The sequence below is a fragment of the Trypanosoma conorhini genome (genome assembly GCF_003719485.1).
Source record: "Trypanosoma conorhini strain 025E chromosome Unknown Tco_14.4_contig_00310, whole genome shotgun sequence".
Classification (NCBI taxonomy): domain Eukaryota; phylum Euglenozoa; class Kinetoplastea; order Trypanosomatida; family Trypanosomatidae; genus Trypanosoma; species Trypanosoma conorhini.
The window spans coordinates 7,061-21,701 of NW_021704386.1; the positions used below are offsets into that span (position 1 = coordinate 7,061).

At 53.3% G+C, this 14,641-nt stretch overlaps 5 protein-coding genes across 5 annotated transcripts, besides 5 other annotated features; all 5 read right to left on the reverse strand.

The window, feature by feature from the left end:
• Nucleotides 1-200: 200 nt before the first annotated feature.
• Nucleotides 201-5,144, reverse strand: Tco025E_05369 (uncharacterized protein; the record flags this gene model as incomplete). Its single annotated transcript, XM_029372268.1, has 1 exon — nt 201-5,144. One exon carries the CDS (start codon nt 5,142-5,144, stop codon nt 201-203), a length of 4,944 nt encoding a protein of 1,647 aa, XP_029227738.1.
• Nucleotides 5,145-5,242: 98 nt separating this feature from the next.
• Nucleotides 5,243-5,262: a microsatellite.
• A 144-nt stretch (nt 5,263-5,406) lies between these two features.
• Nucleotides 5,407-5,446: a sequence feature (A-rich).
• Nucleotides 5,447-5,561: 115 nt separating this feature from the next.
• Nucleotides 5,562-8,483, reverse strand: Tco025E_05370 (uncharacterized protein; the record flags this gene model as incomplete). Its single annotated transcript, XM_029372269.1, has 1 exon — nt 5,562-8,483. The coding sequence occupies one exon, from the start codon at nt 8,481-8,483 to the stop codon at nt 5,562-5,564; it is 2,922 nt and encodes a 973-aa protein (XP_029227739.1).
• Nucleotides 8,484-8,511: 28 nt separating this feature from the next.
• Nucleotides 8,512-8,541: a microsatellite.
• A 498-nt stretch (nt 8,542-9,039) lies between these two features.
• Nucleotides 9,040-9,058: a microsatellite.
• A 21-nt stretch (nt 9,059-9,079) lies between these two features.
• On the reverse strand, nt 9,080-10,861 carry Tco025E_05371 (putative GTP-binding protein; the record flags this gene model as incomplete). Its single annotated transcript, XM_029372270.1, has 1 exon — nt 9,080-10,861. The coding sequence occupies one exon, from the start codon at nt 10,859-10,861 to the stop codon at nt 9,080-9,082; it is 1,782 nt and encodes a 593-aa protein (XP_029227740.1).
• A 444-nt stretch (nt 10,862-11,305) lies between these two features.
• Tco025E_05372 (uncharacterized protein) lies at nt 11,306-13,567 on the reverse strand (the record flags this gene model as incomplete). The annotated part of the gene is made up of 1 exon (XM_029372271.1): nt 11,306-13,567. One exon carries the CDS (start codon nt 13,565-13,567, stop codon nt 11,306-11,308), a length of 2,262 nt encoding a protein of 753 aa, XP_029227741.1.
• A 287-nt stretch (nt 13,568-13,854) lies between these two features.
• Nucleotides 13,855-13,877: a microsatellite.
• A 29-nt stretch (nt 13,878-13,906) lies between these two features.
• Nucleotides 13,907-14,356, reverse strand: Tco025E_05373 (ribosomal protein L35A; the record flags this gene model as incomplete). Its single annotated transcript, XM_029372272.1, has 1 exon — nt 13,907-14,356. The coding sequence occupies one exon, from the start codon at nt 14,354-14,356 to the stop codon at nt 13,907-13,909; it is 450 nt and encodes a 149-aa protein (XP_029227742.1).
• Between the last annotated feature and the right edge of the window lie 285 nt (nt 14,357-14,641).

Sequence of the window (14,641 nt, forward strand, 5' to 3'; positions counted from 1 at the left end):
AAATAAAGAAGTCCAGTTTTTTCATTTTTCTCTTCTCGCCCTCGCAAACACACACACGCACGCATTCAGTTCCCCAAAAACCCGCAGCCTTCCTGTCTCCAGTTAACATAAAGGTAAAGCGCTCAGGGCGCGCGCGATGGTGATTCCAATTTGCCAGAACCCTCAAGTCAAATCGAAGAGAAAACGAAATAAATTGCTTCTTAACTTTCAATCATGTCAATATGGGCAAGAAGAGGCTCAGCAAAGTCAAAGGTGCGCAGCAAATTCTTTGTGGATGTCCAGAAGAATGGGGTCTGTCGCATGGCCTGTTCGCACGCAGGTTCAGAGAGGGTCGCTGAGAGAACGTAAATCATATTTTTTACAGTTTCTTGAATGGCCTCGCGCAGAACGATTTCGTCCTCTGTCGCACCGCTTACACGACTCATCCACATCGCGTCCTGCGCAGCAGACGGCACGGTATTGGAGGCACTCTCTGTCGGGGCGGTGTAAAGGGCATAAAGGGTGCCCAGGATACGTTGCCACAGTTCCTGTAACACCTCTGGCGTCTCTCCAAGGGACTTCACGTGGTGTAGAAATACTTTGGGTAGTAAACCAACAACACGGCACTTCAAATCAATAGTCACCTGTTGATTTCTCTCCTTCACAGAACCGGATGGGCCCGCCGAACCCCCCATCCCGGACTTTGTTGTCGGCTGTGGGGCAAATGGGCTTAAGAGACTCGTTACAAACGTTTGGCCTGGGGCCGGGCTCACGGCGGCATCAGCAGTTGTCTGGCCACTCGGCGACAGTGCAGTTGCCGCGGCAGAGGAGGATGGGGCACAAATTTGTTCAGTAAGTGGAAAAACAACATCTTCGTAGAGCATAGAAACGGCAGTGACGGGCAGTTGATCAATGTCCGGGTCTAGCAAGCAACGCTGTAGGCATAGGAGCGCCTCACTTCTATCGCGGTACTGGCGCGAAGACACAACCAAGGCACAGAGACCACGGAGTGAGGCAATCCACACACGCCGCCACTCCGCGTCCTCATTTGTGGTGCCTCTTGAACCGTAAAGAGCAACGAGGCGACGACAGGCGATGGTAAGATTATCCGCAAAACTTTCCAAATTCTCATCCTGAGTCAGCTCACTTGAATGTATTCCAGCTCGGATGCCTACCTCACATTCACTATTTGACTCAAGCGCAGAGGTTACCAAGGCATTTACAACATCCTCGCCATCTTGCAGGATGTTATAGCGCTCCTTTTTCACCATCATCGATAGCGCTTTCCGCGTTTGCTGCCGCACGAGAGGATGACCACACTTAGTTGCCAGTGTACATAGTGCATCCAATAACGTCACCAGTAGTGAATGGGCTGGTACGTGCGGTAGATATTGCGGCTCAGTGAGTAACTCTAGCAAGGCAGCGGAGAGTAGTGGGGCCACCACAGCCGTAAAAACCCTGGAGGGGGCAGCGGTAAGTAGGCACAGAATTCGTTGTCCTGCCTCCTGCTGCAGTTCATTACCTATAAAATGCTTTACAGCCCTAAGCAAGGCATTTACCACGCGGGTTGCCAGCGATACCCAATACTCGTAGGCCTCAGCGGGGATCGGTTGGCCAAGCTCGGTCATTTGAAACTCCTCAATGGTGCCACGAGCCTTGCTACCGTGGTTGTTGCTGCTGCTACTACAATTATTGCTCTTCTTGCCGCTGAATGCGTGTGTGGTGTTAGGCTGGTCGAGAGCGGCAAATATGCTTGCCGTGACTTGCTGACACAACTTGAGGTAGCGCTCTAGCACAGCGTTATCCCGTGAACGGCGCATGACGACTTCCGTGATGAGAATCACCGTATACGAGGCCGCATAACTGTCGGCCGCACCTTTGCCCTTCATTGCTGCCTCCTCGCACAAGGCACGAAGGAGCTGATGGTGGGGTTTCTCTTCAAGCGCGTCAATCATGCGGAGAAATTCCTCAATGTCAGGAAACCGCACCTTGACCCGTTCCATCGCCCGCTGTTCCTCGCACTCCTGCGCCTTGAGGCGCTCGGGCGAAACGGAGGAGCCCCACAACGCCGCAAACCAGCCACCCTCGGAGGTCGTACGCTTAACGCCAGCCACGACTAGCCCGGGATTATTGCGCAGCTCCTCCCACAGCTCGGTGCCTCCGGCCGCGGAGGGCGTTGAAGGGGCCAGGTTCGGTTCCCGCGCGAAAATACCCAGCAAAAAGGAGTTAGCAAAAAAGTGACCCAACTCTCCCCAGGCGTCCATTACCAGCGGCAGACACTCACGAAGGACGCAGAAGAGTTTTTCTAAGCAACGCAACGAGAAACGTCCGTTCCCAAGACGAACCAATGAACCATGTGCATCTTGCTTGTCAAGCGGGAGCTGCGAGAGCAGGACCAATATGATATGGTCTACGGCAGACACGGTGCCAAAGTGTTTAGCGGTCTTGGCTAGCAAGCATAGACCACCAAGTGCAAGATTGTGTGCCTCTTCAGTCGCAGTTAAAAAGGAATCACTCTTGTCACCGTTGTCCTCCGCATCTATCTCCTCCACAATATCGTGGCCGGGGCAGAGGCTACAGGTATAAATGGTGTTCGCAAATGCCGTGAGAGCATGCCTCCAGAACGCGGAAAAGACAAACGGATGCAAGGCCTGGGCAACAGCTTGATCGCTGGAAGTTGACGTTGTCACCTGCATCGAGCACCGCAATATGGCATCGTTGGAGATCACCTCTTCAGAAAGGGCCAGTTCTCGCATTTCCAGCGCCCAGGTGACGTCGTTTGTAAAACCCACATCAATCATTTCTGCCATAATAATTGGGTGGGCCTTCACATCATCGTATAATTGATCCAGGTACTCATCTGGAAGGCAATTACCTCCATCACTGTCACGATGCACACGTCGAAAGTCTGCCCGCTGCATTGGTTTTACCATCTTGCCGGAGTGTTGGTCGGTGTTCAACATAATCAATGAAAAGGCGAGGATAAAAGGACCCTGTTCACTACAGAACGGGTTAATTTCCTTCGCCGCATCAGAGTTAGATTTGAGCCACATTTTCGCAAACGCCTCCATGACGCGATCAATCTTCTGCGCCTCCCCCGGCATGCACATATGATAGGCTGTCTCACGAATGCAGTGCAAGAGAGACTTGTTGCGGTAATCGAACTCTTGTAGGAACCCTTTCAGTTGTTCCTCATAAAAGCGCACAGTTCCTGCCCGCAAATGATCGTTTTCCCGCTCGGCCTCCCAGGCGGCAAGGGCCGCAGCGCCTTCCTCCGTTCCGTCAGGCGTCGGCGGGGGCGGCTCCCTGCCAAGCTCACCGAGGTAGTCCCCCAAGACACGCTTGTCCAGCATATCACTAAGGTAAAAAAGGCAGGCACCCACCTCACGCCCACCAGCGGGTTCGGCAAGCACCAGGGCCGGCGAGTTTACCCCGCCAATACCGGCGATGTTGCGGTAGGAGGATCCGGCGGGAACCCGAGTTGCCTTCCGCAGGAGAAATGGAATGCCCTCCCTGACGGCGCTGCTTCGGAACAGAAAGGCAAACTCCATCAATAGTTTCTTCTGCTCCAGCCGAGACGTAATCAGCGACGTCAACTCGGCTGAAGACGGCAACGGACGCGAAATTGCCAGAGCTATTTGATGCAAAAGCGCATTCATTGCCTCTAAAGCGAGCATGTCCATATTCGTCAAACACGCCTCCGAGCCAACGTCGGAAGACGCCCCATTACGGTCCCCCTTTCTTGCGACGGCAGGGGCAGCATCGTCGAGCACGTAGAAACAGTTCTCCACCAATACCGAGCAAAGACGATCAAACAAGGGAATAAAACGTCGTGAGAGGTCATACTGCGCGTAGCAAAATGTGGCAAAATCGGCATCTCCGCAGAACTCTACAAGACTCTCCAATAAAAGTTCTCGATGTTCATAGAGGTCCATCAGATGCGTTACACTCCGGTGAAATGGAGGTCCAGTGGGCAGCGTCGGTGCGGCTGCTAGGGAAGGCGAGGAAACCATTTTTCCCGGCGATGATGGGCCGGAGCGGAGTTCTTCTGCCATGCGCATGATGGGGTCAAGATGAAGGGCTCTAATAAAAGAAAAAGTCTGCGGCACCACATGCGTTGAGGCAATTTTCATCACAATATGTACTGTCCGAAGTATCTGGGAGAGAACTATGGTATTCTCCGTACTCACCCCTGTCACGAGAAGCGCACGACACAGTTCGTGCTGTACACCATGAAGTAGCTCCTCCCGCCCCGGGTCACAAAGGCAATCCTTGATCACAAACAGCATGGCCTGCACGAGACATAGCCCCTCTAATTGCACCGCCGCAGTTTTAGACGCGTTCCTCGTCTCAGGCGGTTGCATCTCCGGCCCTGACTCATTTTCATCATCGGACCCTTTTATAAGGGTGCAAATGTAACGCAGCATAACAGCTCCCGTAAGAGACGACGCCGACTCCTCCTCCGCGCCATCGTGTAGTACGGTTTCCTCCTTCGCAGCAAGCGGACGGGAATGCGGCCTGTTATTTAAGATAATCGTATACAGAGATGTAACAATTGACTTCATGGCTTGTTCGGCCGTTCGCCGAAGCAGTGGAGTAAACATCGGATGTAGCGCCAGCGTATACGCACGTCGCACCATTTGTACGTAAAAATTCTCAGGCAATCCTGCCGCGGACGGGTGAGCCGCACAACTCACATACAACTGCAACACCCTGCTGAGCACAACCTCGTATAGAAACACGTCGTGCACGTCCCTTTTTATGCCATTTAGCCTGCGTAGAATCAGCTCAAGCCCGTTCACTGTAACAAAGGAACATCGAAGATCGATGAGGTTTGACAAACACGCCAGGGCGACTCCCACAATTGTGTCACTCATTGTCGCGGAGGTAATGATATCACAGAATGGCGTCAGAATCGCCTTCTCACTGACAGGACGCGCCAAATTTGGCGTCAGAATCGCCCGCTGAAGTGCCTTCAACTGGCGAAGCAAATGATTCTCGGTTAGTTGGCCCGCATTTGCGAAGGGGGTATTTGTGCCGAACCTACCGTTGGAGCGTATGGCGACAAGAAGGTTTTGTGTCTGGTTAGTGAGAACCAGACAATCCCGCCTCCAACACCCGGCACTAAGCGACGGCAACGATGGCGCATCCCCCGTTGTATCCATCAATTTGATACTGCTCTTTGCCGTTGCCGTTGGTGTCGCCCTCCCGCTTTACTATCCTCTCCACGCAGGGACTCTACGAGAATGAAGAGGAAAGTGAAATATATACATATATATATATGCCCATGGCACCACCGTCCCACTCACTGCAGTCGGGCACATTATAAAGAGCGTTCGTTGCCCTCGCGTGTGTAGGAGGGGGTGGGGGCACATGCGCATTGCAGCGCTGAGCAACAGTGAACGAAACAGCAAGAGAGCGAGAGAGAAGAAGAGAAAAAACAAAAAACAAAAAAAAGAAGACAAAACGAGCAAACAAACAGACGAACAGACGTAATCGGTCTCTCTCCCTCCCACGCTCACCTTTCCTTTCGACCCCTTTGCCTATCCCTGGCATGGGACAGCACATATTCGAGCACGCGCTCAATAGGAATCGCCTCTTCGTATGGCAAAAAAAATGGCATTTACCACCGCATCTCCGAATCGCCACTGTACCAACTCCTTCCTGAGCAGCTCGGGAGGCACCTCCTTCCCAAGATTGCTCAAAAATTCACGTGCTCTCCATAGAAGGGCACGCTTGGCAAAGGGATAACAGAATTCGCCCCACCCAATGCCCCCGCGCTTCCGCACGTCGAGGAATTGCTTCCACTCCTTCAAATGTTCGTCCCCGCGGAGAGCAGCACGGTGGGTCCATTGGTAGAATAAAGCAATCTGCTCCTCATTCAGGTCGCCCACAATGCTTGGTTTTAGCACCGCCCACGCATTACGCAGCCCCTCCAGCTCGAAGGCTGTCAGTCCCCGACACATTGCAGCCTCTGCAGAGTTTGCATCCGCCGCCTTCTTGATGATCGCGAGAAATTCATGCGGCTCCACGACAAAGTGATCACACGTGTAGGAACGAAACAGGTTGAACAGTGTCCCTGGCGAGAGCGCCGCAGATGTCATGGCGAACTGCCACAGTTTTTGGAACTGGCAGCACTGCAACTCAAACACACCTTGGGCCACTTGTGCCTCCTCCGGTGTTAACTGGCGGGGGTCCATGCGTGCGGTGGCAAAGTGGGGGAAGAAAAGTGACATGAGTCTCTTGAAGGTGACAGGGCCTTCAGACACAAACATTATTTTCTCTTCCGGCTTAAGTTTTGTGTTAAACGCCCTTTCCAAAAACCCACTGACGCGCTGACCCGCCAACGTTTTACTGTATTTATCGGAGCTCCTGTCAAACATACGATGCACCCTCCTTGCCTCCGCAAAAGTTAGGGGCAACACTGCCGCTTGCGGGTCATTGCGGTACGTCCGTCGTCGTCGCCCCATCCTCGAGAGGTGGAGCGAACGCAGCACAAACACAAAGTCAAGGGGTGCGCATACAATAAGTAGGGCTCCCGTGATAAGGGCAGACGCGACTAGAGGCGTATGCGCAGCGTGAACGGCATCCACGAAGGCTGTCGCACACGGTTCGACATACAAGTTACTCTCACTTCCAACCGGACAGATGGACGAAACAACCTCAAGGCAAGCGACAAAAAACCCACTGCATTTCAGGTGGGACTGGAGACGACTTATCTGGATCGGGTTGTTGCGTGCCGTGTCCATCCATTGGGACGCCACGTAACCAGTTAGGGCGTCCTTCGCGAGCACTGCCGCAAGTCCCAAAAGCGTGCCTAATACTGCGTGAAGCAGCCCAATAAGGAGTAGCACGGCACCGCAAATGATGGTCGACACGTACAGACGAAAGACCACAGACACAAAATTCAAAAGCGAAAGCAGGTACGTCGCTGCCGTAATGACAAAAAAAGGAACAAACAACTGTCGCCAGAAAATGGAATGATTCTCGATAAAAAGAAGAATTGCTGCCAATGTAAACGTAGACATGCATGTTATAATAACAGAAAGTATAAGAATGGCCCCGCGGATCACCCTGTCCGTGCAAGCGGTGAAAAATATTTCATGAGGTCGTCTTAAGTAGCAACGAAAATATAAAACCAACACAGTTAGAAGCAAAACAAGAGCAACAGTGCTGCAGATAAAAACCAAAATCATGTAATTTTCTCTTCGCACGTTCACATCTTCTTCCACAGCCCATTTTATAACTTTTGAGTGGGGAATAGCAGTTTCGTTACAATGGGGCTCTTCACACGATGTGCACACCTCGGACAACCCACACCTTTTCAGGCTAACCGGAGACCACGCTGCATCGGAAGCAAGCCTAAACGACGCCACTCGTCGAGGAAGCCTCGTACGCCACTTTGGTCGAATATGCGGGGAATTATCTGTAATGACGGCACATACCTCCGTCGGTAACCGCCAGCTCCGCAGCACATCTGAGGAGATCACCAGCTGAGAAGCGTTGGCGGTGTCCACGATAGATCCGTCCGCAAGCCTCCATTCCACCTTCATGTTCGTCATCCCTTTAATCTCTCCGATATGGAGCTGAAGGCCTTGTGAATGACTGACAAGCAACGTGGGGGCGGCGCTTGTGCAGCGTGTAGGTGCCACGGAAGCATTCAAGTCCACAGAAAGGAGCGCAAGGTTCACCTGCTCCTTGCAGACAGCGCATAATTCTCCTACCGAGGAATTGCGCAGCATGCAAGCTTGCCTCGTCGGACGGTAGTAATTGTTGAAGAAACAACCTTGAGACGGCGTTTCATCAGCCAGTCCCTGACCAATCCAATGACCCCACGCCGCACGCGCCGCCTCAATGGAGGAGGCGCAGTTGGGCACTTGCACGGCACGCTTCTCCTCCACGCCAGAAGCGTACTCCGAGCTCAGTGAGGCAACGGCTTTGCTTAGCTCGCGAATAGCAAAGAACGGCATAAACAACGGATCATTGGTGAAAATCGCAAGGGATTTTCCACCCACCCCCACCACATGGTTGGGCTGGTTCACCAGCACAACAACAAGGTCCCGGACAGGGGCGTAAGCTGCCAATGTGAAGACGGCGCTCAGGTCACAACTTACGGCGGGTGGATAGGCGAGGACAATAGAGCATCCAAGATTGTTTCGCCCACTCTTCGATTCTCCCTTCACAGCGACGCCCGACACCGCTGAGGACTGAAACACGGCGTATATGTTGAGTGACGACGCGTACCTGTCCCACGGCTCTGCAGTGACACCGCGGATTCTGCCGTGCAAGGCGCTGACACAACGATCGACGTCACTTTGAAAAATAGCCTCCTCCTCCACCGCGTACCCTGCGGAAAGAAACGTGATGGACCGCGTCACCCAATCGCCGGGGACCTGCTGCACCGCTCTGAAGGTTGGTGCCCCATCCGCCGCACTGCATCTTCGCGCAACGCCCAGGACGAGACACACCAGCGACAGGCCGCAGAGCAAAAAAAAGACACGCATGCCAACTCCGACACTGTTAGATATGAACTTCGTTTTTGTTTTTTTTTCTTCTTCTTTTGTGGGTGTATGTGTGTGCAGGTTTGCTCCCCCGCCCCCCACCGTACGGATCTGCCGGCTGTGGAAGAACCGCGACGCACACAAGAGCTGAGACGCGAGCGACGGGGATGACGAGAAGCGAGAGAACAAGAGATAGAAGGCGGGGAGAAAACATGTCACAAGGAAAAGAAAACAAAAAAAGCAGCTAGGCCGGTGCCAAAGCGTTTTACTTCGACCGACACGCAAGAAAAGAAAAGAAAAAAGCCTCGTCTTTTGACAACAAAGAGAAACCAACGACAAAACCAATGAATAGCGGAGAGCAGAAACTCAAGGTAAGGAAAGAGGCACGGAAGTTTGTCCTTCCCAGCTCTCATTGGTATGTATGCGTGGATGCCTCAAGCAGGCGTGGTGGAAAAAACACCAGATATATCAAGCCAAAAAACAAACAAACAAACAAAAAAACGGAAAAACGGAAAAAGCAGACGCAAAAGAAAAGAAAAAAATGCCAAAAAAGGCTTAAAAAAACAACAACAACAACATAATATAACGATGTCTCCAACCTAATCCGCCTCTGGAGTCTGGTGGCGCGAAAACAGAGTGAGTATCTCCCCAACAGCTATGCCTTCTGGATTCCACTGAAGAATGACACTGGCGCCTTCCCGCAGCACCTCAGGGTGGTACAAAAACTGAAACCGCACTATACATCCATTGCCGAACGCTGCTGCATCTTTGGGCAACGGAGAAATAATCCTCACGGCCTGACGCAGGTTGCCTGTGTAAAGAATTGGCTGCAGCCGAGGCGTGATGCCCTGCGAGAGCACTTTTATACGTGCCTCAAACGCCCAAGAAACCTCAACCGAGGTTGGAATTAAGAGCTTTCCCTTTCGCGTCATGTCCACGCTGCTCGGTAGATTGGACAAGGCAAACGTGGCCTCGTCCGGGGGCCGCACGCGCGTGACATGTGACCCGCCCACGTGGATTCCTTGAACTACGACGGGATGAAACCGCCCCTCCGCGTCCGGCCCAATACGACAGTGACGCCCCAATTCTACGGAACCGCTCGCCACGTGCCCACGCACAACGGGCCCGACGCCATGCACAAAGAAACTCCCGTCGAGGAGAACCTCAAACCTTCGATCTGGCGTAATTGGCATCTCACCAGTGGGAAGAGACGCGATAAAGTGTCTAAAAAGCTCAATACCGGATCCCTCCGCGGAGGAAACACGCAACACAGGAACTTGATTCGACTGCTTCCACGACCTCTGGAAGCTGTCCACGCCGTCGATGTCCAGCAGGAGAACAGAATCGCAGCCGATCGCCGACAGCTCCGCCGCCAACTCAAGCAGAAAGGCATCAACCTCGAAGTCGGGTACAAGATCAAGTTTGGTAACAACAACAAAAAAAGCAAACCGCATGGCACGGCAGACACGTGCGTATCGAGCGACTTCCTCCGCCGGTTGTTCTACAGAAATACATATGCCGGTGAAATCAGGTCGACGGCTCATCAAACCGAAAAGCATTCGCTTTGTTACATCTCCGCCGAGGTCTATCATTGCAAGCGAGCGTGTGGAGCTATCACCACGCGCTGATGGACGAAGAGGGTCATTCCCGTTTTTTCCCTCACTACTATCTATTGGAAGGGCCCGAGCTACGATGGAGGTTGTTTTTCCCGTACAAATCTCATGTTTGTGATTGAAAAGAAGTTGCCGCGCACTCCCCACACCGTCATCGAGAAATCCAGTGAGCAATACACCGATAAGCGTGGACTTTCCGCTGCCCGTAGTCCCACAGAAAGCGATTTTGCCGTCCTGCAGTTCCGCCTGTCGCTGCGTCACGAGAATCTCACCACACCAATGTGGAATTGGGTCTGAGTGCACCAAAAATTCTTGTAAAATCGTTGCATCAAGGCCAAGTGTTTGCGCCATTTTTTTCAGCGTCTTCACAGACTCCTGGTAGTCGTGTAGTGGCAGCCCCCTCGGTGAGCCATCATTGGCGACACCGAGTTCATAAAGACACTGTCCGTTGCCCTCCCCCACGCGAAAGCGCAACTGCGTCACAAGGTGCTCAAATCGGCTTGGGGTGATGCCTGTGAGCCGCCACTTGTACTCCACATCGCCGTCATCGTCCTCCTCTGTGAGGCAACCGTAGCCCTCCGAGTCAGCCGAAATAACCCTTGCCAGTCGCCTGTGGAGATCAAACGTTGCCGCGGCGCGCTCCTGGAGGGCACGCTCTACCGAACCCTTGACTGCCTCCGGTGTAAACTGTCCCACACCGCCCGCACTTGCAGGTCCTTCCAATTCGCACGGCGATAGCGACCTCCTTTTTAGCTGGCTACTGTCCATTGCTGCTTTGCACTCTCTCCTAATTTGCCTCCGGCTGTGTTTTTGTGCGTGTCTGCGTGGATGACGGCTACGTGTGTGCGAGTGCCTGTTTTTTTTTTTTGCGGCTCAGAACTCCGATCCACCACAAGGTGCTGGTCGCCTTGTGTATGGGGTATTAAAGGACGAAGAGGGGGAAAAATAGTAAAGACAAAAAAAAAAGCAGAGGAAACAAGAGCTCATACCACACACTTGTCCATAGCCGTAAGTATGCACTGCAGCCAGATACATACATATGCACCATACATGCATGCGTGGCAGTGTGACGTTTCGACGCAATCGTTGCCGTCCCCACGCAGCTTGGCGCAACGCATAAAGTATACAAAAATAGGAAGCAACTGGCCCACAACGTTACTAGAGAAAATGCGAACTTCATGCTTCGTAGCACGCACCTAACTGCTTGGTTAGCTACTTCGACCGGGGCGGCAGCTGCGTCAAAGTGGCACGACACCTATGACAGAGAATGAGGAAGAGTTTGCGGATCACCTCAATTTCGTTTGAGAGCGGCATGCCTTCCAACGCCTCTTGTACGATGGCTGAGCCCGCTTCAGCACCCAAAATATCTCGTGTCATTAAATACACATCTGATAAAATATTTGTGGAGTAAAACTGGAGAGAATCTGTTGCGGCAGATGCTTCCCGGTAATTCCGCAACAGAACCTCCATAAGTGACAGCTGCACCTGTAAGGCCTCCACAATGCACGCCAAACCGGTGCCTTCTTTTTCCTCCTGCAGCAACTGACTTGGGACAGCACTCAACGGGTGTGAGGTCCCATAATGGTTAGAGGCCAAAGCATTCGCCAGAGCAGATTGCTGTGTTGGTTCATCCGTAGGGGCATTACGCAACCGCACTGTCCCAGAAGAGAACTCCTCGGGCGTTTCTAAAAAACACCGCGGCGGCGACTGTCTCAAAGAACAACAACTCATCACTGGCAGTGTCATTTCCTTCCCGTTCTCCTCCCTTCTCTGCTGCTGCTTCGTTTCTCCCATGCAGGGGCTCATGCCGCACGAGGGCGCTTGGGTGCCACGGTCCGATTGTGGGACGGCATAGAGGAAGACTTGCCGCCCCGATGGATTGTCGCTTGTGCCCACCATTTTGTCCGCTCTCAGTGCGCGTTGGGGAGGCCGATGCCGCCCCTCTTCGTCCAACTTGGAGCCCAGCCTCGCAGTGCAGCTCGCCAGCGCCGCGTTTTCCTCTCCTGAGGACGTCGACTCTGCTTCGGACAGCTCTTTTGGCCTTTGCCCAGCCTTTTCCAGTTCACTCAGTTTCTCCAATAACTGATCGCGTTGCTGCTGCGCCGCCCTCAGCTGCAGCTTTAGGTCCGCCACCAGGTAACTGCTCTCAACAGCGTCGGCAGGCAGTTGCACGGAGGCTGAGGTCTGCGTGCCCTGGTGGGAAACCTCCACTTCTGCTTCGCCCCCTTTTCTTGGTGGCCCATAAGCGCCCATGCGAGTGACGAGGGCATTGTGATGGGTATTTCGCAGGTCCGTCTCGTCGGCGGTGGCAGACTCCCGCCGTGAACGGGGTTCAGCCCGGAGGTGCGGCAGTTCCCCTGGCGGCAGCTGCGGACGACCGGTAAGAACAGGCGGCAGAGTTGAAAGAAGTTCCGCCACGGCATCCGGCTTTTCCTGCGGCTTCCAACGCAATATGTGGGATGCTTCGCCCCCGCAAGCCAGCAGCTCCGTGTCACGTAAGGGGCACAAACACCGTGGCGCACTTGACCCCATGTCATCGCCGAGAACGCCACACTCCACAAGTAGTAAAAAACCAGGTGTTTCCTGCCACCCCCAGAAAAACACCTCTCGCGTCGCACTGACAGTGCACAGCCCCACACACCACGGCAAGTATGCCATGGAGCAAATTGCACCGGCATGTACAAAGTATTGCCCAAGCTGCGCCCCATCGCGCGCTGACCACAAAATGATATCCCCATTTTCTAATCCACTTGCCACCACGGAATTGTGTAAAGGGTGTGATAACAATGCCAAGGCCGTCACAGAACACGCCCCCGCCGTGCGAAGGTTAAACAATGGATTGCCATCCAATTCAGTATCTTTCCCATCTACCAAGACAAGGGCACCGCTCGTGCAACCGATCCAAACCGTGTCCTCTGTCAGGAGCAACGAGGACGCGTCCCCAAGCACTGTACCCACGAACGTTGCCTGGGAACCAAATATGCGACGGAAGACACAACGCTCTGCCTGCTCCTCAATATTATGGGCGTTGACTACATGCCCAATGGCAGGCCAAAAGATCACTTCAGGTGAGTCACAGTTGATAACTGCAACGAGCGAAGCTCCGTCGGTATGCAACTCCCGTATACCTGAGACGACATCCAGTCGCAGGTGGTATAGAAGCTGGAGATGAACGTGCCTGCCCTCACCACAACGGGCGCGGCAGCACTGTACAGTAGTCGATGCACCAAACCATGCCAGGGAGCTGTGCTGTACCGTTTCATAAGTTGTCGCGACACAAGAGACATCCATGGGTCGTTTGCGCATCAGCAGAACGCTAGGATCCTGCGGTGACCATGCCGTGACACTTCCATCAGGGTGCACAGCCAAAAGCGCCAGTTCCCTTGTTTCGAGAAGCTCGACTGGCGCAATGGAAACCACCGCGTCTACCCAGGGAGGAGAGAAACCACGCCTAACGGCGTCGATGGCACCCATTAGCGATAACAACGGGGTCGTTCCCTCTGGAACAGGCCTCTGCCCATAAACTGCATGCAGGAAATACAAAGACAAGGAGAAGCAAGAAAGGCAAGCGGAAGGGAAAAATATACATATGCTCCAATACCCGTTACGCATCAAACCCGGTGAAGCAATAACATCAGAGGACGTTTAGTTGGCTTTGCCCCCTCCACGCCCCGCCTTCTCGGGGGCAATTCTGAAATATCTCCAAAGAGATCATTTATAAAAATAACAAACAAAAGGTTAGCTGCTCAGGCTCAAAGTGATCTCTCTCTCTCTCTCCCCCTCTGCCGTTCTGAATCCGTTGTCGCGTGCTTTTTAGATGCGGCTGGGGTACAGGTAGACGCGAACCCGCCTGCCGATCGCCGACGCAGGGACGGAGGAGCCGTTAAACTTCACGCGGACGGACCCGGAGCCACCATGAGGGCGTGTAACGCGGCCCCAGATGGCGCGTGTGTTGCTGCGGCGGGCGGGAGCCTTGCTCCAGCGAACACAGCGCTTCACCTTGTAGCCGTGGTAGACGTAGCACACCCGCTTGCCAACATACCACGCGGCGTCCTCCTTCGTGTTGACGTTTTCAATACGGACGATGGCGGTGTTCTTGTTCTGGCCGTGGAGACCACGCGTGTACCCCGCAAGAACTGCCTTCATGTAGAGTCGGGGAGATTTGCGGTTGCGCTTCACCGTGGAGGTCTTCTTTGTCAGCTGCTGGATCTTCTTGCTGCGGTTCGCTGCGAGAGAGCCGGCGAATTTCTTCGACATGGCCATTTTTTCTTTCTTGACGAGAAGAGTTGGGTGTAGACACGTAAGCCTAGCTGCTGTCAGCGGCAGCCCGAAGGAAATCCCCCGCCCCAACAAGAAAAAAAAAACAAAGGGGATACAAAGAAAGAAATTTCAAATAATGACAAAATAAGAATAATACCACAAAGGAAGAGAGAGCAAGATAGAAAGAGAATAAACTCCAGTTGCATTGCCTCCCGTCAAACACACGGACCGTATGTTTGGGAGCAACGTCGCTTAGAAGCACGAAGAGCCTAATAGCCAAAAAAAAAA